Source organism: Aspergillus affinis (assembly GCF_023601865.1).
Source record: "Aspergillus affinis strain CMG 70 chromosome Unknown NODE_80_length_173233_cov_86_490142, whole genome shotgun sequence".
In the NCBI taxonomy this organism is placed as follows: Eukaryota; Fungi; Ascomycota; class Eurotiomycetes; order Eurotiales; family Aspergillaceae; genus Aspergillus; species Aspergillus affinis.
The window spans coordinates 143,600-166,285 of NW_026515861.1; the positions used below are offsets into that span (position 1 = coordinate 143,600).

The 22,686-nt window shown below is 53.6% G+C and overlaps 8 protein-coding genes across 8 annotated transcripts; 6 read left to right on the forward strand and 2 right to left on the reverse strand.

The window, feature by feature from the left end:
• Nucleotides 1-216: 216 nt before the first annotated feature.
• KD926_010494 (M protein repeat protein) lies at nucleotides 217-2,858 on the reverse strand (the record flags this gene model as incomplete). Its single annotated transcript, XM_053102863.1, has 2 exons — nucleotides 217-1,122; nucleotides 1,185-2,858. The coding sequence occupies 2 exons, from the start codon at nucleotides 2,856-2,858 to the stop codon at nucleotides 217-219; spliced, it is 2,580 nt and encodes an 859-aa protein (XP_052953740.1).
• Nucleotides 2,859-3,369: 511 nt separating this feature from the next.
• Nucleotides 3,370-7,432, forward strand: KD926_010495 (uncharacterized protein; the record flags this gene model as incomplete). Its single annotated transcript, XM_053102864.1, has 6 exons — nucleotides 3,370-3,673; nucleotides 3,738-4,254; nucleotides 4,310-4,903; nucleotides 5,476-5,613; nucleotides 5,752-5,954; nucleotides 6,117-7,432. 6 exons carry the CDS (start codon nucleotides 3,370-3,372, stop codon nucleotides 7,430-7,432), a joined length of 3,072 nt encoding a protein of 1,023 aa, XP_052953741.1.
• A 2,339-nt stretch (nucleotides 7,433-9,771) lies between these two features.
• On the forward strand, nucleotides 9,772-13,070 carry KD926_010496 (uncharacterized protein; the record flags this gene model as incomplete). Its single annotated transcript, XM_053102865.1, has 4 exons — nucleotides 9,772-10,169; nucleotides 10,417-11,326; nucleotides 11,389-12,935; nucleotides 12,989-13,070. 4 exons carry the CDS (start codon nucleotides 9,772-9,774, stop codon nucleotides 13,068-13,070), a joined length of 2,937 nt encoding a protein of 978 aa, XP_052953742.1.
• Nucleotides 13,071-13,835: 765 nt separating this feature from the next.
• Nucleotides 13,836-15,414, forward strand: KD926_010497 (uncharacterized protein; the record flags this gene model as incomplete). The annotated part of the gene is made up of 3 exons (XM_053102866.1): nucleotides 13,836-14,279; nucleotides 14,339-14,914; nucleotides 14,983-15,414. 3 exons carry the CDS (start codon nucleotides 13,836-13,838, stop codon nucleotides 15,412-15,414), a joined length of 1,452 nt encoding a protein of 483 aa, XP_052953743.1.
• Nucleotides 15,415-16,442: 1,028 nt separating this feature from the next.
• KD926_010498 (Zn(II)2Cys6 transcription factor) lies at nucleotides 16,443-18,287 on the forward strand (the record flags this gene model as incomplete). The annotated part of the gene is made up of 1 exon (XM_053102868.1): nucleotides 16,443-18,287. The coding sequence occupies one exon, from the start codon at nucleotides 16,443-16,445 to the stop codon at nucleotides 18,285-18,287; it is 1,845 nt and encodes a 614-aa protein (XP_052953744.1).
• Nucleotides 18,288-18,559: 272 nt separating this feature from the next.
• On the forward strand, nucleotides 18,560-19,669 carry KD926_010499 (nitronate monooxygenase; the record flags this gene model as incomplete). Its single annotated transcript, XM_053102869.1, has 1 exon — nucleotides 18,560-19,669. The coding sequence occupies one exon, from the start codon at nucleotides 18,560-18,562 to the stop codon at nucleotides 19,667-19,669; it is 1,110 nt and encodes a 369-aa protein (XP_052953745.1).
• A 621-nt stretch (nucleotides 19,670-20,290) lies between these two features.
• Nucleotides 20,291-20,912, forward strand: KD926_010500 (Apq12 family protein; the record flags this gene model as incomplete). The annotated part of the gene is made up of 2 exons (XM_053102870.1): nucleotides 20,291-20,306; nucleotides 20,362-20,912. 2 exons carry the CDS (start codon nucleotides 20,291-20,293, stop codon nucleotides 20,910-20,912), a joined length of 567 nt encoding a protein of 188 aa, XP_052953746.1.
• A 542-nt stretch (nucleotides 20,913-21,454) lies between these two features.
• KD926_010501 (putative signal sequence-binding GTPase GPN3) lies at nucleotides 21,455-22,330 on the reverse strand (the record flags this gene model as incomplete). The annotated part of the gene is made up of 1 exon (XM_053102871.1): nucleotides 21,455-22,330. The coding sequence occupies one exon, from the start codon at nucleotides 22,328-22,330 to the stop codon at nucleotides 21,455-21,457; it is 876 nt and encodes a 291-aa protein (XP_052953747.1).
• Between the last annotated feature and the right edge of the window lie 356 nt (nucleotides 22,331-22,686).

A 22,686-nucleotide genomic window follows, 5' to 3' on the forward strand; every position in this document is an offset into this window, starting at 1 on the left:
CTACAGAGCTAGCTTTGTGTTCAAGGGCATATTGATCATAAACAGTTCACTACAAAAGATGAGTTTTCTAGTAGAATTTTGTATCACATAACGTCGTCTAAATCGGAACCCATCTACCGTGAAATGCTATATATACAAGAAAAGAATATTGTAAATAATAAAGGGGCAAAAACGACGAAAAATAAAAATTAGGGCTTTTCGGAGTCTATGCATCGCTCATTTCATAGTACTGTCGACCAACTCACGATAGATCTTCTTGAGATCGGTAATATCAGCCTGCAGCTCTTCCACCTGCTCACTCTTCTCACCTAGCATCTCCAACGTGGTCTGGTACCGCTGGTCGAGATCTTCCAGTCGATTCTCGAGTTCCTGGATCCGATCGTCAGACTCCTTCTTCTCTTCAGACTCCCGCATCAAGTCGACGACTTGCTGTCGGGCCTCGTCGCGCTGGGTGGTGATCCGGGCAAGTTCGTCTTTCGACGCTGCTCGCTCGCTCTCTAATCGACGGACCGTGGCGCTCATGCGTTCGACCAGTTGAACGGAGGGACCGGCACCGACGGTGGACTCGGAAATGATGTCGTTGATTCCGCGCGACTGCGCGCCTCCGTGAGCGGACGGGGTGCCTATCCCGGTGAAGAATTCATCCGGCTCGTACGAAATGCCAGGGGTCTCGGGGATCTGATGTATCGATATACCGTTTGCGACAGAGGCAGGGAAGGAGTTCTGTCGCGGAGGAGTGCCAATTTCTGACGACGTCATTTGCAAGGTCGAGGGACGACGGCTCGTGGGCCGGTGGTCGGACAGAGAGCCGACGGGCTCCAGGTTGCTCGATCGGCGACTGAAGCCCACGGGGGATTCTGTCCGGAGCAGGTGCATTGGCGAGGGAGAGTGATCGCGAATCTTGGACCGTTCCTCTTCGAGCTTCTGCGTCCATGTCGCATCCCACACCTTCTTCTGTTCGACGAGGTCGTTTTGGGCTGTCTTCAGATCGTCGCTGGATTTCTGTAGCTTCTGCTCTAGTTTCTGTAGCTCTTGGCCGCGTTCTTCTAGTCTGCTCTCCAGATCCTGCTCGGTTTCTTTGGCATTCTCTAGTTCTTCTTCGGTTCTCTTGACCTTAAGGCTCTATCCATGGCATTGATGTTAGCATATCGTTCCCGATTATAGAGTTTCATTTTGGTCCATACCACTTCTCGGATCTTGCGTCTCATCTCCCCTTCTCGCTTAGCGACTTCGTCTCGCTCCTTTTCGACATTGGCTAGTCGCGCCATCAAAGAGCCCTCTAAGGCTTGCCAGTTTTCACTGGCCACGGCGTACTGTGTTTGCAATGTCTCGATCTGCCGCAGAAGCTTGGCCTGAGTATCGCTGGCGACCCCAGACGAGGCTTCCTCCGCTTTCGAACGAAGCGACTCCATCTTACTCTCGAGGATTGACTGCTCGCCTTTCAGCTCAGCTTCTAACATCCGAGCTCTCTCCTTTTCTTGTCCAATGACCTCTTTCAGGTCGCTGATCTCTCTCCTGAATTTCTCCTCGCTGATATCACGCTCAATCTTGGTACTGGTCAGCTCTTCTTCCAGTGCGGAAGCATTTCGCTTTTCCTGTTCCAGGGCATCCGAATGGGCTTTCTCCTCGGCGGCCTCAGCGCGCGCAACGGCTCTAGTAAGCTGGCCTTTCATCTCCTCGACAGTCTGGCTTAGCGCATCCCGCTCGGAAGTGACTGCATCAAGATCTCGGGAGATCTTAGACTGGGAAGTGAGAGAACCGGTTGCCCGTTTCTCTGCCGCCTCCGCTCGTTTAGCCCGCACCTCTGAGCTAGCCAGATCCCTCTCCAGCCGGTCGGTTTTCTTTTTCTGTTCCGTTTGAAGCTTGGAGTTGTCCGATAACTGCTGCCGGAGCTTCTTGATTGCCGTCCGGTGGTCCATCTCGGTTTTCGAAAGTTTCTGACCTTCCTCCAATAGCAATGCTATTCTCTCATCCTTCTCTCGCAACTGCTTTTCGACACTCCCAGGGTCCGCTGTCGCTGCTGCCTTCTTCGCAGAGTCTGCAGCTTCTTTGGAAAGATATTTCAACTTAGACTGCAAGGCGTCGATTCGCTCGATATACCCGTACATTTCTTCCTGCCATCGCGATTCGGCCGCCTTGTGTTCCTCCTGCAACTGTGCGACCGTTTTATCATCGCCATTGACTGATGTATCTGGAAAGGCTGTAGCAGTTTCTACTGACGTGCGTGGAGGATTGGTAGGTTCGTCTGTTGGTGGATCTGTAGGACCAGCCACATCTTCAGAGGTTTCGGCTACAATCTCAGTCCCACTGTCGCTGGGTACAGCATCATCGGCAGACGAAGCGACAATCTCTTTCGAAGTTCGTGAAGGAACGCTCGAATCATGGCTGGTTCTCGGGTCGGCCGTTTCTTCTTGCGGGGGAGGGCTCCGGGAAAGCTTCTCGGTTTTATCGGGGGACTCGGAATTCGATTCGACATCCAAACTCGAACGCGCATCGTTGCTGGCGGCCAGACTCGAGACAGGCGAAGCGACACGGCTCGGAGGGGAGGATGAGCTAACATTTCCCGGCGCATTGTTCTTTACAACGGCTCGCGCGAGACGTTCTTGAAGGCGGTCGTTTTTGCGCGCATTGGATGAACTCCGAGATATGTCTGGAGCGTCGTTAGTACAAGTAAGACGGGGAGCAAGGATGAGCATACTGCCGCTCTGGTTCGGTTTTCCGGTCGCAGATTTAGATTGCGACTGTTTTTGCTCTTCCTCTTCCGCCAAAATCAGATCCAGTCTCGACTCTACGCCGGCGACTGCTTGCTGGAAGAAGGACCCAACCTTCCATTTCGGTTTCGAAGGTTGTTGCGCCATGGTGTGATTCCGAGCGATAATAAATTCAACTTAATCGGTTCTCTCCGTCATGAAAGGCAACAGTTCCTGACGATGACGATATGGTTCGACGTTGGGTTGTTGTTATCACCAACGAGACCAGATCAACGGGCGACCCCGGAGGGCAAATTGAACAATTAAATAGTAGAAACGAGAGACTAGGGTAGAGAAGGCAGACGAGAGCGCGCACAACCACGTAGGCAGAAGCACGACCGGAGGAACAAATGGCTTGCGTGGACGAAGGCGTTGAAGACGGGAATCCGATCGGGGCTAACGGGGCTTGGCATGGAGAACGTCAGTCGTCGCTCTCGAGACTCCCGTCGCAGCTCTCCCTCTCTCCCTCCCGCTTCCTCGTCTCTGCCTCTCTCTTCCCCTGGTTTTCTTTTCGTACCTCTTCCCTGTTTCTCGCCGTCACATCTCCGCCCGGGCAGGATCCCGTCTCTTGTTTCACCCTCCTCCCCCCTTTTTCTATTCTTCCCCACGGCCCGACACCATGTCAACCATGCCGTTGGAGCCCCCGGCCTATCTCAGCTCCCTCCAGAACAATATTCGAGCTCGTCCGATCCCCTGGGAGGGGGCCGTCCGCGCAGGTAACATCACCGATGATCATCTGAAGAAGATCAAGGCGGTCGATAAGGTCCGCAAGGAGCAGCGACGTCAGACGGTGGAGGGAGACCTTCCGGGCTATGTTGGTCTGCTAGCTGGCAGCTCCGACGGCAAGAGTGTGCTGGACTTGGCGTCCAGGAGAACCGATATTGTACAATATATTCTGGTGTTGGCAGCCGACTTGATCAATGGTAGGTTCTTTTTTGGGACCGACGGGGTCTTCTTGTGCTACGAGCCTGTAACTGACTAGAACAGATGTCCCGTCTCTATCGTCCGCACTGGTGGCGCATCCCAGCCCCTACAAGCCATTCCTTCCCCTCCTGCGTCACTCCACGAACACCGAAGATCCCATCCCCCTACTCACCTCTACATTCTTGACCAACCTCGTATCGATCAGCCTCGTTTCCACGTCTAAATCCACCCCGCGGGATGAGGAAGCGCTCCCGCAGCTTTTCACCTACCTTTCCAGCTTGACCCAGAACCAAGACAGCGGACTGCAGGATATCGGGGTCCAGGAACTGTCGGCGCTACTGCGTACGTCGCGATCTCGGAAGATTTTCTGGAAGCAGAGGAAAGAGACGGTCGATCCCCTGGTTGAGATCCTCCGTGCTGCTGCCGGAGCCAAAGATACCGGCTCCAGCACTATCGCTGGTAGCTCCCGCATCGAGCCCGGTCTCTCGGGCGGAGTTGGCCTTCAGCTGCTTTACCGCGTTCTCCTGGTTCTGTGGCAGCTAAGCTTCGAGGGCGGTCTGATCGGCGATGATCTCCAAGCGTAAGTTACCCTGGTGGGCTTGTTTCACGGAGCTCTTGTACTGACGGGATTACAGGGACCATGAGTTTATCCAACTGTACTCCCACCTCCTGCGTCTTTCCCCCAAGGAGAAGACCACGCGCCTCCTCCTTGCCACTCTTAAGAACCTCTTGTCCTCCAACCGCACGACTCTCCTCCCGATCGCCGTATTCGTGCGCCTCCCCGCGCTGCTCACCAACCTTTCCGGTCGTCATCTGACCGACCCTGACCTCCTCGAGGACCTTAAAAACTTGGCGGATATGCTGGAGGAGTACACCAAGACACAGACCACATTCGATCAGTACGCCGCCGAGCTGCAATCGGGTCACCTGCGCTGGTCCCCGCCCCACCGCAATCCCACCTTCTGGAAAGACAACGCCCGCCGCATCCTCGACGACGCCAACGCCGCGCTGCCGAAGAAGCTTGCCGAGATCATCTCCAAGCCCTGGGACAATGACAAGCAGGTGCTGGCGATCGCCTGTAACGACGTGGGACACCTGGTGAAGGAACTGCCCGAGCGACGGAACCAGCTGGAGCGACTGGGGTTAAAGGCGCGCGTGATGGAGCTAATGGCGGACAAGGACGAGACGGTCAGATGGGAGAGTCTGCGGGCAGTGGGCGAGTGGCTTCGGTATACATTTGACGACTGATTTTGTATTCTCTTGTGTGGTTGATTTGTCTGTCTATATTACCCAATCTGTTGCTTTCTTTTTTCTTGTGGTTATTTGTCCCACCTCAGACATCAGTAAGAATCGGCTGCTGTGTTGACGGTACAGCGTCATGTGCATAATAGAGATATCGGTAAATGTGATATAGAAAATATCCGGAATGAGGAGAATGATCCAGGTGCGTCCGTTATGCATCTTCGTGGCCGTATATCGATCCCTCAGCGATAAACACATCCCCCAACATACATACACCGTCCTCAACCAGTCCATTGACAGGATCAGCAATTCCTGGCTCCGCCAGACCAAAACCCACAACTCGATCTCCGGGGAAGAAACAGACGCAAAAGGCTACCCCGCATGGAGAACGGACGGTTAATCCCTGCTTTTCTCCGCTTCGACAGAACGAAAAGAACGAAGACGTCAACACCCCGTACGCCATCCCATCATCAACATTTGATCTCATCTCCAATATCCACGCCCTCATTCCGCTCCGTTCAGTCTTCTTATCCTGATTGAAGTGCTAGCCATGCTCCAGCGCGACTGAGACAAGAGGCAAGACCCTGTGGACCGCAGTCGGTGATCGGCCGCTATCTCGACACATTCCGTGGGCCCCGAACGGACTCATCTTTGGGTGTGGATTTTCCGCTGATAACCAAACCACCCTGGTCGTGGGGTTTGTATCGTTTTTTTTTTTTCTTATTTTTTTTCGCGCTATATCATCGAATCCGGAGACTTTGGGGGTTTTGGGAATCAAATCGCACTGGAATCTCATATTGAAGAGAGTTGGTACGCTACGGTGTCTGGCTGGCAGGCAGACTAGTTTCGCCGCAGATATCGAGTTCCGTCCGAGACGAAAAAGCGAAGGGGAGAGAGGGCAAACCCCAATACCCGCCGGTGTCAAATTCCCATGTCTCGATCGTTCACCGGCTGCAAACGATGTAAAGCTCGACGGCAGAAATGTGACGAACAACGACCGATTTGCGGCCGATGCAAGACGGCCGGCACGCAGTGTGGGTATGCGATGCAGCTGCAATGGGGAGGAAGAGCTTTTTCGCGATCAAGGTTCGGCGCCTGCGTGGGGACTGGGGGTATGCAGAAGCTCGGTGCGTTTTATTCCCTCGGTTTTTATCTTGACTTAGGTCATCCTTGACTGATGAATGTTATTGCTTGGTCTAGAATACTCCCCCGGGGAATTTATCTACACCACGAATGCCACCTCCCCCACCGGTGCCGTCGAAACATTTCCCCTCGTGCAACCCGTCGATCCGTTCTCCTCGCTCTCGTCGGACAAGAAGGCTCTCCTCCACCATTTCCTTAACGATGCGTCGCAGATCACGGCCTGCCATTCGGGCATGCAGCGGGATATCTGCAAGATGCTGGTCCCCATGGCCCTGCAGACCCCATCGCTGCTCTATGCGACGATGGCGCTGTCCGCGATCCACCTACAAGCCTTGTACAATCAATCGGAGAACGTCAAGTCGGCGCCGGACATCGCCCACCTGATGGCTCTCAGTCTGGAGCATTTCCGCAAGGAACTGCAAAATCCGCAAACGAGGGGCTCGGATGCGCTGCTGGCCACCGCTCGAACGCTCTGTCTCGCCGAGGTGCACTCAGGCGCTATCCATCCGAACTCGTGGCGCGCTCACATCGAAGGCGCCAGGGCTCTGATGGTCGCCGCTGATAACCGGGCAGCAGCAGGAGGGGGAGGGGTGTCGCCTGGCTCGTCGGACGGGTTCCGCAGATATCTCGACCGGTGGTATCGATCGATCGTGTCGCTGACGGCGTTAACGGGGAACGGGCCGCCCGTCGAAGTCAAGGAAGAGGTTGTGTCCGACAATAGACATATCGATGCGTCTGAATCTCCGGACTACCTTGACGACTACTGGGGCTTCACGGTCAACCTGGCGGCGATCTTCCGGCAGATCGGGGCGGCAGCCTGGCGACATCATCCGAGCCACGCGACTCAGGGCGGTCACGATGAAGTCGCGGTGCTTCACGAGGCGGCGACGCTCGAATCCTCGCTGCGACGACTCATGGACCAAGGGGCCGACTCGATCCCCACGTTCTACCCGGGGGTCGTCGAAGGCCTATCAGCCACGTGCATCCAACAATCCATCCTCTGCAACGAAGCCTTCCAGCACGGCGCGCTCATCCAGATCCACCGTCGTCTGCGACGGACACCCGCGTCAGCCCCGGAGGTGCAGGCTTCCGTGAAGCGGATTCTCGACTGCACGGCGCAGATCGGGCCCTCGTCGGGACTAAGTCCGTGGGTGTTACTCACGACACCCTTGTTTATCGCAGGCTGCGAAGCGCAGGGTGAGGACCGCGCGCAAGTCCGACAGTTGCTGTCTGCGCTGCATGATACGATCCGCGTGCCGAACGTGTTGCAGTCGTTGAAATTTCTGGAGCAGTACTGGGGGGATCAGCTTGACGAGAGCGAGAGTTGGAATCAATTTTTAGGTATGTTGAATGCCCTTTCTTCGCAGTTGTGATTTATCTGACAAGGACCAGATCGAATGAGGTTTGATTTCATTCCGTATTGAGTGCGATGTGAGGTCGTCATTCATCATGCAGTTTATGTTTACGATATCAAGCAAGCGAGAGGATGGTTCTTGTGTATATTCAAGGTGTTTCATTCAGATGTATATATTTATAATGCAGCGATGTAGGGCGTTTAGTAAATTTTACCTATCAATCAACCTTAACACATAGCCATACAAACCCTAGGTTATATGAAATATGCATACATAAACACATTCATCCAACAGTCCAACACCAAACCGACCAGTCACAAAGCCAATCTAAGCTTTTTCGCCCTCGAGGAAAAAATGCCAGTGTACTTGTACTAATACGAAATAAGGGTCCAGCCCGCCAGGCCGAAACTACCGGTCGGTCCCTTGCAGCGGTGGTGAAACTGTCAGACTCAGGAACAGGAACCAGGAATGCTGGTACGGAGGAGTTCCTTTTCAGCGAGGAAACAGGGCGGTTCTTGGCATTTTGCTTAATTTAATTTATGCTATCTTTTTTTATGTTATTTACTTAGATGGGGGTAGGTATGGGTATGTTCGGCCTTACTTTCCTCACTGAACGTGTGATTGATTGATTGATTGATTGATTGATTGATTGTATGACTAGGACCCCTTGCCAGGAAGAGGTCATTCTAATTTAGATGAAATAGCAATACATTCACCCAACATAATATAGTCACCCTAGGGAAACTGGAAAAGTAGGGCTGACCATTAATGAATTAATATGTGGCGCCCGAACTATTGTCCGTTTGATCCGGAGACATTTCCCAGTCGTGACTAGACTCGAGGCGAGCAAACGCTCTATTATCGTTTCAGCTTGGGGCGTTACAGGTAGAGGATATTTTTAGCTAAGGGATTGTATGTACACCGGAGTGAGTACTCCGTGTTCACTATTTAGATAATATTATCATTATTGGTTAGGAAATATTCCGAATGTTCATCGTGCCATTATTCTGTCGATTAAGCTGTTGGCCATCATGGGAATCACGATAGGGATACGGAACATCGAGTACACACTACGATGTACACGGTGACCAGGGAACAGTCTATAATACTAACAGTATTTGGTAGGTGGTCTCTCTAGTCCCTCGCACTGACGCCCTTCTCCAACCAGTCAGAGCCCAAGAGTCGGGGATGGTCGTGGAGAGGGAGAGGGAGCTGCGCGCTGGTCCGAGTGTCGAGGATCTGGCTGCACGCAAATAGGAGGATTATCTATTTATTTCTGTTATGCTATTTGATATAGCATGACATGATCGAGGGTTGCTTTAAGCTACGGAGGGCTGACCGGCACCGTATGATTTGGTCGGTTTAATGTCCGAGTTCGACTGCTACTATGTATAACTACATTGTATACAGGAGTTCTATGTTTAGCAGTCCCGTGCGTGTGCTACTTACTGTACTACTACAGAGTAGTACTGTCCGCAATCGGTCGAATCAAGAATGAGAGTACTGAGCAAACTGCCGTCGATCGCAACGGCCAAGAGGTTCGTGTGGCATGAACTATGAAGGATGGTTTCATCCAGGGGCCGAAGTGTGCACCTGCAAGACTGCCTGGCGCTTGTGAGTACTCCGTACAGCATACGGTGTAGATTAATCTACTTCTGTCTTCTCCGAATCAACTGAGCCAAAGTGCAAAAGTCAAAAGTCAAAGTTCCCCTGAAAGATGCGGTGGGTCGGGCTGGTAGACTCTGGCGATCGGCCGCTCTAGTCCGGCGCCTACGAGCCGTCCTGAGAGTCCTATGTACTGTAGTATTTGGGAATAGTACGGTATATTGCAGATGGTAGAATAGAGAGAGACTCTCTTGTTAGAGAGTCCGTCTGCAGAACAAGTCAACTCGTGTGAATCAGACATACTCCATCTCTATACAAAGAAGTACTCCTATATGCGAGTGACTTCTCGCGACAAGCAGTGGTGGCGGCCCTCCGTGGTCACGGCACCATCGGCGGTACATGCAGCGGCGAGGGCCCACCCGGCGCCAATCCTTCTGTCGCTTCTCCTTTTTCCCTCTCTTTTTTTCTTTCCCCCTGATGGCCAGAAGGGCTCCTTTCCTACACTCGTTTTCACCCGCTAGTCTTGGAGTCTAGCCACTACGGTCGACCAGAATGTCCCCCTAAAGCTATCGGCTGCCCCGTGCTCGACTCGCTCCTCGTCACCCATGAGGATACTGTCGATCCGTTCATGGACCAACGATGGTTTCTGATTCTCTCTCTCCCCTTTTATTTTTTATTGTTTTCTTGATCGAATTAAATTGGATTTGGACCATTGATCCGAGTCCAATCCATCAATAATAATAACCGCCGCCATGGCCCCCGGCTGGGCATCTCCGCCATCCCATCCAGGGAGTCCCCCCGGCCAGCCAAGTCTTTATCCTCATCCTCATCTTTCCCATTCTTCATCCACTCCTCCTGCTCTCCTGTCCGTCACCTCTCCTCCCTCCCCCTCCCTCGTGCGCCGTAAGCCGTTGCCCCAGAATGCCTCCCCTGTGATCCCTTCTGGCCATTCCAGGCTCTCGACCTTGTCCTCCATCACCTCCTTCCCCGGGGGCGATACGCCTGCAGATCCTCCAAACCCTACTTCCCTCTCCAATTCGGCCTCCCATCTTTCAGTCTCGGCCACCCACTATCAGTCCTCCTCTTCCCTTTCTTCCCCGTCTTCCGTGCATGACGACCCCTCCCTCTCTGTTTCCAGGGACCTGGATAGGTATGTTCGCCCCCAACTAAGCGCCCTCTCTGTTTGCTCCTTATTGTCCCTTTGGGGGGTCTTTCAGCTTTCTTATTTCTGCCCCCTCCGTCATGGCCTCCTGTAACTGCCCCCAATTGCCTTGGCCAATTCCCGTGGGGGCCTTGAACACTTTTCCTCTTCGTCGTTCCTCAACTTGACCACCTCATGCGCTTGCCTTCCCAGATCGTGGCCAAACTAACGTCGTGCTGTCGTTGCTCATCCCCAGATTTCCCCGTCCTGGTGGTCCGTCCACGTCCCGTCATTTGCGAATCGACACCTCGACCTCCTTTGTAAATCTCGACGACAGCGACGAAGACGGCACCGGTTATCCCTCCCAATTGACGAATGGGCCCCCGGTCCATAGCCGCCTTGTCAGCGAACCCTTCGTCCCGGTCCTGAAATCGCCCCCAATCCTCCATAAAAGAGCCGCGACCATGGCCCTACATCCCCCCTCCAATCGTCCGCCGCCACTGCACATCGACTCCGTGCGAGGCATGCAGGCGGCCATGGACTCCAGACACAACCACCAACACCAACAACCGAAAACCCCCGCAAATAAGATCAGTAATTTCTTCGGCTGGCGAGCCCAGTCGTCCTCCCCCGGCGCCGAATCGTCCAGCACCGAAATCTCCGACACGGGCCGGTCCCCGTTGCCATCTCCGCTGCCGCAGTCTCTTCCTAGTGCCTCCTACTCGATCACCCCCTCCACCACCGTCCCCCTCGATCACTCCAAGCACCCCGGGCCGCCCATGCGGAACCCTTCCCTGAGCAGTGCCGGGATGGCGGAGTCGGGGTCGTCCACGTTGGTGGCGGAGATCGAAAACGAGTTGCGGGAGATCAGCTCCGAATTGGCTGGTTCGATCCGCCGGGAGATGGAACTCGAGGATCTGGTAGAGCGGCTGCAATCGGAGGACACTCCGAACCGACGCACGAGCGACTACTTCTCCGATTCGGGCTCCAGCTCCATCCGATACACCTATGACGGCCGGTTAGAAGATGTGGAAAAATTCCGACGTACCGCAGAGCAAGAGCGCGCACAGTTGAAGGTCGATCTGACGCAGAAGTGGCACGAGGAACGGTCGCGCCGTGCGGCCACCGAGTCCCACGTGCAAATCCTCGAGTCACAGGTGCAGCAGGTGAGTGATCCCTTGTTCAGAATTATTTCCTGTCTTTGCAGGTTATTGACGAGTTCGTGCAGCTCCGACGAGAACGAGCCGAGTTTTCTGACCTGTCGTCCCGAGCCAAAGAACTCGAGAGTTCTCTCGACTCTGCCCGCCGAAAGCTGGCTGAGGAACGACAAATCAAAGATAATTTTGAAGATCTCCTCACTGCCATGCGCGTGGAATTGGAACAGCTTCGAAATGAGCGGGATCAGCTGCGGGACGACGTGATCCCTCAACTGCAGCACGGCCAGGGCGGCTCCGCCAACCCCTCGGAGGTGCAGCGTCTGGTTGAAGAAGTCGAGGCATTGAGAATCGAGAATGCATCGTTAGCGCAGCTGCAGGGCAGCCGATTCGCTTCCATCGCAGAAGAGGATGGCTCGTCCAGCCGACGAAGCTCGGGCTTGGGATTGTCGCGCTCAAACTCATTAGCTCGCGGTATGCACTCGAAATCGGGCGCGCCCAGCGGTCTGTCACGGTCGAACTCGCTGTCTCGCGCGAACACGGTCTCCGGTCGCGGTGAACGCGACACCAACACCCGGGAATCGCTGGCGGACCGGGTGGAAGGCGCCGAAGCTCAACGCGATGCTCTCCACGGGGCTCTGCGGCGGCTGCTCGACCGTCAGACCCACGACGCTCGCGAATACGAGAAGCGCATCAAAGTCATGGAACTGCAGGTGCTGCACGCGCAACAGTCTGGCTCCCCGCGCAAGCTGGGATACGAGCGGCAGGTGCGCAACCTGCAAGACGAAGTCAACCATCTGCGGACCCGCGCGCAGGACGCTCTCGACCAGAAGTGGCAGTGCGAGAAGGGATTGGCGGGCCTCAAGATGGATCTGGACCGTGCCGAGCAGGAGACCTCGTCCCTGCGCGAGCTGTTGCAGGAGCACGACATCACCGCTCCCCATGAAGTTGAGACCGATAGAGACGGTTTCGCCGAGGTCATTGCCACCTCGTCGTCGCTGGAGTCCGCCTATAAACAGCTGCAGGCGGACCGGGAATCTGCAGAGGCCAGCGCTGCGCAGTCGCCGCAGGAGGGCCACGAAGACCTCGCGGCCTCCGTCAGTCGCACAGAAGTCTTGGCGCAGAACGTACGCCGACAACTCGACACGAACCACACCCTACGCAGCCGTCTAGCAGACGCCATCGGCAAAGGCGAGAAGGATCAGCAGGTCTCGGCCACCCGCATCAACGAGATGCAGGCCCGACTGAAGGAGCTGGAGGACCTGCTCATGCTCGCACAACAGCATTCTGAGGATGAGATGGCCCGCCACGACGAGGAGATCCGTCACCTCGAGGAGACGCACAGCGCGCAACTCATGCGCTTGAAGGACAACGGCGGCCGCAGTCCTGCCACTTTGTCTCCCCTACCTCCTTCCACCCCCTTCGGCTCGCGGTCGCCGCGCCTGGATAAGACGACCAGTGGTGACGGCATGCCTTTGACCCAGGCCATTCAATCGGAGGCCCTGGAACAGCGGGTCAAGGAACTCGAGAGACTTCTGCGCGAAGCGGATAACGAGATGAGCGAGGTGGTCAGCCGAATGAACCGGGCTCAGATCGACGTGGCGGAACTTCAATCCGACCGGTAAGTTGTAACCTATCTCCGTCCTAATAGATCAGTCTGCTAACAAGCCCCAGGGATGACGCTCTCCGCCAAACACGCCGACTTCAGTCTGAAATCCAGGCCGAACGGGAAGCGTTCAAGGCCTTGATGGGTTGAACGCGATCCTATATATCCGCATATATCAATCAGTCCTACCTCCTCCTAGATCATGACTGATCGACTCTAACCGACATGAGAGACGGTTATATCAACAAAATAATAATCTCACGGTACATGGTGTTTCCCGGAGTTGGGTATAATTCTGCATCATCGCAAATAGAAATACCCTTGGGTTTTGATGGATGCATATTTTTGCGTCTGTCATTTTGGTTATTTGTTTTTTGGTTGTTTTCACTTTTTTTTAAAAGGCTCTTCTTTGATCCTTTGGTCGAACGAGAGTTCTTTGTATATGTGACGCTTGTATATGGTTTTATTTTTATTTTTTTTTGCCACGAGAGTATGTGGGCTGTATATATGGAGAGGAAAGATTTATCCTGGTTGATATATTGATATAATAAGAGATGATGAGTTGTGTTAATTCTATTACAGTGATCCGGTAATGGGTGGAGGTAGAGGTAGAGAAGTAGCGAGAGAGAGAGAGAGAGAGAGAGAGAGAGAGAGAGAGAGAGAGGAAAGAATTGGGATTGATGTTTTTCTCCTTGCATTCCTTTCCATTCACTCTCTTGGCTGGTCGGAATGTCATGGATGGCCCTTTCCCCATCCATGTCTAGCGAACTATCTGGTATAGACCTGCAAGTATGTTTGATTGGTCAGCCAATTTGGAACTTGATACTGAGGCACGTGACCTGTGAGTTCACTGCCCTTAGGTACAAGGGTCTCTTGAATTCGTGAATCAACGAACTTCTCCTGAAATTTGTCATCATGCCTAAAACCCGACAACTTCTTCAAGCAAAGATCACGTACTCGGATGCCAAGGCTGAAGAATTCAATATTCTTCATCGACTTCGATATCCTTCTGAACAAACTAAATTCTTCGCTCATCTATATGACAAACGTGAATGGATGAAGGCTACTGTTGCCCATCATCTTGGCCTTGAATCGTTCACTCAGTGCCAAGTAGCAGACACGGAAAATTGGCTTCACGGCAGCTTTAATGTCTGTGTCCCCATCACAATTGACAGTTGGGACGGCAAGCGGGTTCTTCTACGGTTTCCGTTACCATATCGCATTGGCGAGAGTTTCAGACCCGGAAATTGCGATGAAAAAGTCCGATGTGAAGCAGGATCCTATGCTTGGCTTCAAGAAAACTGTCCAGATGTGCCCATTCCAAAATTATATGGCTTTGCTTTGTCTACGGGTGAGACGGTATGGATCTGGATTGCCGCTAAGATATCTTATCTCTGTCGCTTATTGACTAATCCTAGTTCACTCGACTGGAAAACCTGCCATATTTGCCTAACTGTTTCCAATTCCTGCGTCAGCATCTTCTATCATGGCTGAAGGATTCAATTCCTTCCCAGTATGTCCGCCATCAGAGCACAGATCCAATCTTTACCGATGGGATAGTAAACAAAGGCTACCTTCTGATTGAGTTTATCGAGGAGACACGTGGATCTATGCTTTCTAATACGTGGAGAGAAGGGCAAAATGGCCCAAAGTTACGGATGAACTTCTTCCGTGACCTTTCCCGGCTTTTCTTGAATATTACTCGGATCCCTTTGTCTAGGATTGGTTCATTTATTATTGATAATGACGGCTTTCTTCATCTTACAAATCGGCTACTTTCAATTGAACTTCAACAATTAGAAAATGAAGAGGTTCCAACGGAGATACCTCGCAATTATACCTACTCAACCGTTGATTCCTATATTATTGATGTACTTGGATTCCATGATAATCGCTTTCGGTATCAACCTAATGCTGTCAACAATCTTGGAGACTGTGCCTACCAACTTTCTGTCTTGACTTCTATGCGAACTATTTTCCAGTCGATTTTCAGAGTAACATCTTTGTGGATGCGGACTGGCATATAACATGCTTAGTGGATTTGGAATGGACATGCACTCAGCCGGTTGAGATGTTAGGGCCTCCTTACTGGCTGGCAGATAAAGGCGTGGGCCAATTGGTTCCATCAGAATATAATGTAATCCGACACGAATTCATGGAAGCCCTGATAACAGAAGAACAGCATCGTGACTCTGCCATATTGTCTTGCAGTAATGATGGAGTATCTCAGCTATGCCTCTCAGACCTAATGAAACGGTCTTGGAAAACAGGGGCTTTTTGGTACTCACTGGCTCTCTCAAGCCCTTCAGCACTCTTTACGATATTCAGCAAGCATGTCAGGCCTCTTTTCTGCAAAGACTATGAGGAGGAGTTTGAGGTGGTTATGCCGTTTTTCTTTGAAAAAAACGTTGGATATATTGCCGGTCGCAAGCTTGCAGATAGAGAGGAATATGATAAGAAACTCCGACGAGCTTTTGAAGACAGCTCCGGCTGAGACCGCTTCGTCACCCAAGGGCTATTTCTTTCTTTATTGGTGGCCCTGACCTTGTTGTTATGAACCAAGTGGGATAGATGAACGGTTTAATTTCGACAGGCTTACGTGCGAGAGTAGATGCCAAGGAAAGACAAACCCCGGCAGATTCCGTGCGAAGTGATTTATAATATGGATATCGAAATGAACAACATCCCACGGCCAGCTGGTCGTTTTCAAGTCGGGCATGTGTAGTTGGCCTATATGGACCAGATAGATTATTCATCTGCACTACTACTTGGACGAAGAACGAGCGGGGCTTGCATCAATTACTCACCCCGGCCTGTTTTTTCTAATGCATGCCCTGCCCTTAGAGGGGTTCGACAGCTCTTAGCGGACAGCTGCCATGATCTATTTCGCTATAAAACAGTCTACCGCCAGTCATACTAGTACTCCTTATGATTGATTCAACACTAGCCAAAACTAAGGTGTGGTGATTATCTTGATGATAGTACTATTTACACAAAGTCAAAATAAGTGCCAGGGTTTATCCTTATGTCACGAATCTGCATGGTAGTGCTACCTAGGGAGGGGAAAACTGCTTGGATGCTTGGACACCCGCCCGACCTCCGAATCAGGTCTACTGTAGGTATACAAGTCAAATGCTGCAGCATTCAAAGATCACGGAAATGTTAACTACCGAGAGGTGGGGGGTTCACACTATAACAAGAATCAAGTATTTGAGACTTGTGATATTTTACTCGTTGGAATCAACTGAATAACGGATACATTCGGGTCAATCCATCGTGCATTTCGTGGCATCATACAGCTATACAGAAAATTTGCATGAGAGCTTTTTGCAGTCTTCACCAGGGTTGTCCGATTAAGTCATCGATATTCTTTCTTTTTGTTCCTGTTGCAGGTAGGTAGAAAAGAGATTTTCCATCTATCTCTCCGTAGTAACTAGTTATGTTCATAGGATGTTACAAAGTACGTCGACTCTAAAAATAAGGTTCTCCGCGCGGCTCCCGTACCACCCGCAACATCCGCCAATGCCGCCGCCTCCCCGCATCGTCCAATTTCCCCGAGCAATTCCTGCACCGCCAGTTCCTGCAGATGATTATTGCGTCCACGCTACACGCCGCGAACCCTTTCCCAATATGACAGGCAATCTAAAACGCAAGCGCTCTAGGGTCGCCTGCATGCCATGCCGAGAACGGAAGCGCAAATGCGACGGCGGAAACCCGTGCGCCACCTGCCTCGACTGGGGCTATGAATGCTACCACGGAGCGCTCCCCAGTCAGAAGAAGCAGCAACAACAGCAGAAGAATCCAGCCATACTGCCTAGTTCCGCCTCGCCGGGCAAATCATCCGATACGGTCTATAGCGTCAATAATACCACCACCACTACAACCAACAATAGCAACCACAACGACGCCCTGGCCAGCCACCGCGCCGGCCCGGACCCGCACCGCATCACCCGCTCGCTGGAGGCGAACTCCGGGGCGGCGTTCGTGCGCAATCTAGGCCTGAAGGTGGACTCCACCAATGCGCCCCGGTTGAACCTGTTCGGGTGGAATATCGGCGAGCGTCGGCTCCCGTCCGGCCTGGGGAATGGCACGGCGGTCTCGGCGCTGCCCATCGTGGATATCGTGTCGCTGGAGGACATGAAGACGCTGGCGGGCATCTACTTCGCCAAGGTGGATCCGTGCTACGGGTTTCTGGACCCCCGCCAGTTCTACGAGCGACTGGACGAGCGATGGCGGTCGCCGCTGAGTAGCGGCGTCTACGATAGCGTGCTGGCAGGCGTCGGCGCCCTGGGGTCGCTGTTCTCGCGCCGCATCATCGACGTCACTGAGTTGCTGCTGGTCGAGTCGGCGCGCTCCATTCTCGAGGTCAATAATCGCTGCGGTACGCCCTGCTTCGACTCCGCCACTGGTTGGACCCTCCGTGTCGTGTACATGCGTATGACCGCCTCGCCGCACTCGGCGTGGATCGCCAGCGCGACGCTCATGCATCTGGTCGAGGCGCTGGGTCTGCACCTCGAGTCTGCCGGCGAGACGGTCCTCTCGCGCCGCGTGCACTGCAGCAGCCCAGACATCCGTCGCCGGCTGGTCGGCGTTGCCCGCCATCTGAACATGTGGGTGTCCTACGACCTGGGCCTGTCGCGGGTGATCTTCTGGAACGACCAGTGTCTGGCACCGGCGGCGCGGCCAGGCGATTACACGACGGAGTTGTTAAGCCTGCTGCCGGTGTCGGCGAGCCTGGGGCCCGAGAAGTCGCCGGACGATCGCGATCTGGAGACGTCGCTGCTCCGCGTCCTCGAGGGCAGCCACACGCAGCCGCCGTCCGTGATGGCGCAGTGCAACCTGGCCCTGTGTCTGCTGCGGCGGCTGCTGGTCATGAACGCGAGCACGTCATCGGCCGTCAAGGAGCGGGTGCTGGCGCTGTTCCGAAAGGCGTTGCAGTGCGCGCGCAGCATGGCCATGAACTGCTGTCCGTGGCACCATATGGCCAACGTACCGTTCCAGATTATCGGCGTGCTGCTGGACATGGACACGCGGACGTCGTTGGCCCTACTGCCCGAGGCCATGCAGACGTTGAAGTTCGTCGCGTCCACCTACGACACGGATACCATGCGCGAGGCGTACAGCACCGCGTGTCTGCTAGTGCGACTGTATCAGCGACGCCGGCAGGAGGATGTGGATATGCTGAGCGGGCTGGTGAGTTCGCATCATCAGCCGGAGATGGAGGCCCCCATGGAACCGGCGGCGGCGAGTCGAGAGGAAATCTCCTGGTTGGAGGATCTGGTGGCGGAGATGCCCAGTCTGCAGGGGATTAATCTGTATGAGACGTTGGATGACGATCTGATGAATTTGTTTCCGACCAATTTGTAAATGATCCGGGAGTCGGAATGGTAAATATTCTGAGCCGTGCATTCTTCGTAGGGAGAGGATGACCCTTTTGTAGTCCATTTATTCACTCCTCGACACCCGCAATACCCGCTCCGCCCTTCCCGATTACATCACGGCGCATCGCATCGGCATCGTCTTCTGCATGTGCAACGGGTCCAGACTCATTATATAAACCATTCCAATGCACTCAATCGTCACCCCTACCTAGTGAGAAAGGATACCACCATCTTATTCCTTTATACAATCCATCCACCATGACTCTTCGCCTCTCCAAATCCCTCGCCGCCCGCTACCCCTGGGTAACGCCGCCGTTCATTGTCAGCGCCCCCATGCGCATCATGTCCGGGCCCGCGCTGGCCGTCAACGTCTCCCGCGCCGGCGGCCTGGGATTCATCGGCCCCGGCGCCAAAACGCAAGACACACTCACCGACCTCCAAGAAGCGACTGCTCTTCTTAAATCGAAATCGAAATCCCCAGGCATCACTCTCCCCAACACCCCTCTCCCCATCGGCGTCGGGTTCCAGCTCTGGAGCGACGATCTCGACACCGCCGTGCAAGGCATCCAGCTTCATCAGCCCTGCGCCGCTTGGCTGTTTGCTCCGCGCACGATGCAGGATCTCTTCACGTGGATCAAGCGCATCCGGGACGCAAGCCCATCGACCCAGATCTGGGTGCAGATCGGGACGGTGGGAGAAGCGCGCGAGATCCTGAACCACCATCACAAGAACAACAGCACGAGCATTACCTCACCAGACGTGCTTGTCATCCAAGGCGCCGAATCAGGCGGACACGGCCGCGCCACCGACGGAATGGGCCTGATGACACTTCTCCCTGAGATCGCGGATCTCGTATCCTCCTCCTCAGATGCCAAAGCGAAACAAATCCCCCTCTTCGCAGCCGGCGGGATCACCGACGCACGCGGTGCCTCCGCAGCGCTCTGTCTCGGCGCATCCGGCATCGTGCTGGGGACACGATTCCTCGCCTCCACGGAAGCGCGCATCAGCAAGGGTTACCAGAACGAGATCGTCCGGGCCGGCGACGCGGCGGTATCGACGACGCGAACGCTCCTGTATAACCATCTTCGTGGGACGACGGGGTGGCCGAAGGAGTATAGTCCGCGCGGGGTGGTGAATCGGTCGTATGTGGAGCATTGCGAGGGGAGGGCGTTTGAGGAGTTGAAGAGGGAGCATGATGAGGCGTTGAAGAAGGGCGATGAAGGGTGGGGACCGGAGGGGCGGTTGGCGACGTATGCTGGGGCTGGGGTTGGGTTGATCAAAGAGGTTCAGGATGCGGGGAGGATTGTGGAGGAGGTGAGGAAGGGGGTTTTGGGGAGGGTTAAGGGGGAGGAGAGGAGTATGCTGTAGAGTGGTATGGTGTGTGTATGTTGAGTGCGGTTTGAGTGGGGGAGAGGCGGACTTTTGTTGATACCATTGTTAGGCTAGGCATTTACTTATGACCTGAGGGAGTGATATGTTTTATTATATGGCTCATCGTATATCCATTCTAAATAACAGAGCAGGTGGGTAAATGCAGAATAATTAAAAGCGTGCTTAGGATCTTGTTTGATCAACTGTATCTAATTCTAACCTCAAAACTCATAGTATGAAACTGGGTAACTATGCTTGGCAGTGATATTCCCTCCAGTATGATTAATCAACTATAGAGTGACTAGAATGTTTCTAGACAGTAGTTATAATGGATGTATAGTTACAGTTCCATAACCAGTCTAGTCCGCCTTACATAAGATCCCTGTTTGGCTGGGGAATTGGTAACTAAAAAGTTGGGGTGTCCTTACCAATTCCCGTTTGGCTGGTTTGTCTGCACTTTGTTCCTTTTCACACGAAGCGAAATCCTCCGTTTGGCGCGACAAAGAAGCTTCGACTATAAGTTCAGATCCACCGGTCTCAGATCGTCCCTCCACATTCCGTCTCAGATATTCTGCGTATTCGGTGCTAAATCCGTACATAAGACATAGATCGCTTGCCATGGCCTCTCCCCCGAGTAAGTGACTATCGATGGATCCTTCCACCCACAACTAACCACCAACAACCGGAAGCATCCCTCGTTTCCTTCATTCAAGAGAAACTCGCCTCCGTGCCTCACTCCGAGCTCATCTCTAACCACATTCAAACCCTCCTCAACAACGAGCTCGTGCTCGCCTCCTACCAAAAACTCATGTCCTCCTCGGCCACCGCTCATCTCGAGCACGCGCGCGTCACCTACCTCGACCCTGTCGTCGACCAACTCCGCACCGCCTACCTCGATCCCTTCATCATCCAGCCTCTTGCAAACCTCCTCACCAACATGCCGGACCTTTTGTCCGTCTTCGTCCTGTTCCTGGCCCTCTTTATCTCGCTCAAGATCCTGGACTACGGGCGCCGAATGGTCATGTTCTGGGTCACCCTGGCCCTGCGCTTAGTGTACTGGGGGTTTATCATCGGCGCGGGTGTCTACGTTTATAACGTTGGTTTGGAGAAGGCCGCTCAGGATCTGGGCTGGTTTTATGGAATTATTAAGGGCGCCGCGGAGAGCTTCCAGAATGGCGCGGAGGGGCAGCGACAATCGCCCGGCGGGTATTCTTACAGGGATAATCAGGTCCGGGTGTGATTTTTGGTCTCCTGCACGTTTTTGGATAACCTGGTTTGGGTTGGGTGGGTTTTGGGTCTTTTTGAGGGACCTCGCATGGATGTAGACTTTGTTGAGCGATCGTGTGTTCAGCGGTATTCTTACTATTTCTTTTTTTCTCTTTGTTCTTTCCCTCCTCGCATCTGTAATGACTCTTGTTTGATAATGTTACGACGATTATGCGTGAATGATTTGTTATTATTGTTTGTTTTTGTCTATCCTAGTTAATTGGCGCTGAAAACATGTCGTGGATGATTCATATCATCGTATCGCTGGGTTACATCCGATTGGACTTTCTCCTCGGGTTGCATCGTTGCATCTGCCAGTTGCTCAATCAGTCCGATCTTTGCCCCTTGCAGATTCAGGAATCCTGTCGTGGGTGTCGCGGTCATCGACTGGTGTTAGAGGCGATCTAATTGCCGCCCCTGCAAACAGGCATATTCTATCCCAGGGCTGTCGGCCCTGGAATATTTGATGTCGGTCAGAAAACACGGGTTGTTTCATAAGTTCCCAGTCGAAAATCACTAGTCCGCATCCTCGTAGTCCACGTCTTGCGCATCATTGGGCTCGCGCGGCTCCTGGGCGTCGTGGTACTGAATCGCGTCGTCGATATGACTCAAGACGGCCGCGACGCTATCTTCTTGCTGCACGTCCAGCTGTAGAAACGAGACCATGCTGAAATCATCGATGAGCTGTGCGACCGCGCGATTGAGCTGGTTGAATGAGCCACCACTCATCAGCGCATCCTTGGACATCGGATCGGCCACCGCTTCCGAGCTACCGTTGGGCTCGTCCTGCAGTAACTGTACGTCGACGTTGGTGAAGCGGCGCAATTCCTTGCGACTCACCATGTCGCGAACCTGGTCCATCTTCGTCAGGATGTTCACGTGGGGCATCTCGAGCATCAGCATCGCGGACATGGCACTCAACGTGCCGGCAAAGAACTTGGCTTTATCTACCACGAACGTGCTCTCGAGAAGGTAGGCCGCGCACATGTTGACGTTCAGAGGGCCCGCGCGCGACAGGAACTGCACCAGCGACGGCAATAGCGGAACATGCGTGTAGAGCTCGATCTGGCCGGGCATGTCGAAGATGATCAAATACTCTTCGCTCAGCGGATCGATCGCGTCCGATAGGAAGTCCAAATTCTGCAGGAGGAACTCGAAACAGTAGATGAGACCGCCGTTGGGCCCGAGGCCCATCTCTTCCATGACATCTTCTAGCGTGATCAGTTCGCGGATGTCCAGATCGGGTTCGTAACTGAAGGTTTCCGCGGCCGGGTCGAGATTCACGTAGAAACAACTTCGGCGGGTATTCTGAAGGTGCTGGATCATGGCATTGCAGAAGGTGGTTTTCCCGGCGCCGGCCGGGCCCATCACCAAGACGCCGAACTTAGACATCGGGGATGTGATGGAGCTGAAAGTGATGTGATCAAAGAGACGGGGCGAAGGATGATTACGGGAGGGGGCACAGTCAGCACCGTCAGACGGAGAGGCAGTCGGACCCGAGCAGGATGAGGCGATGAGACAGGGATGCGCGAGTTAGATTGGATGGGAATATGCTAGTTCTGGAGTATGTCCACTTATACGCAAATCAACGAAAGGCGGCGGTGATATTTTTCTGCCTCCCGAGACCGCCGGAGCGATGGCGCGATCGGAGCGACGTTAATACGGCCTCTTCCCCTCTTTCTTTTTTCTCGCCGCTCCCCCCCTCTTCTCCTCCCCCTTCTCTATCCACTTTTTTTCTTCTCTCTTTC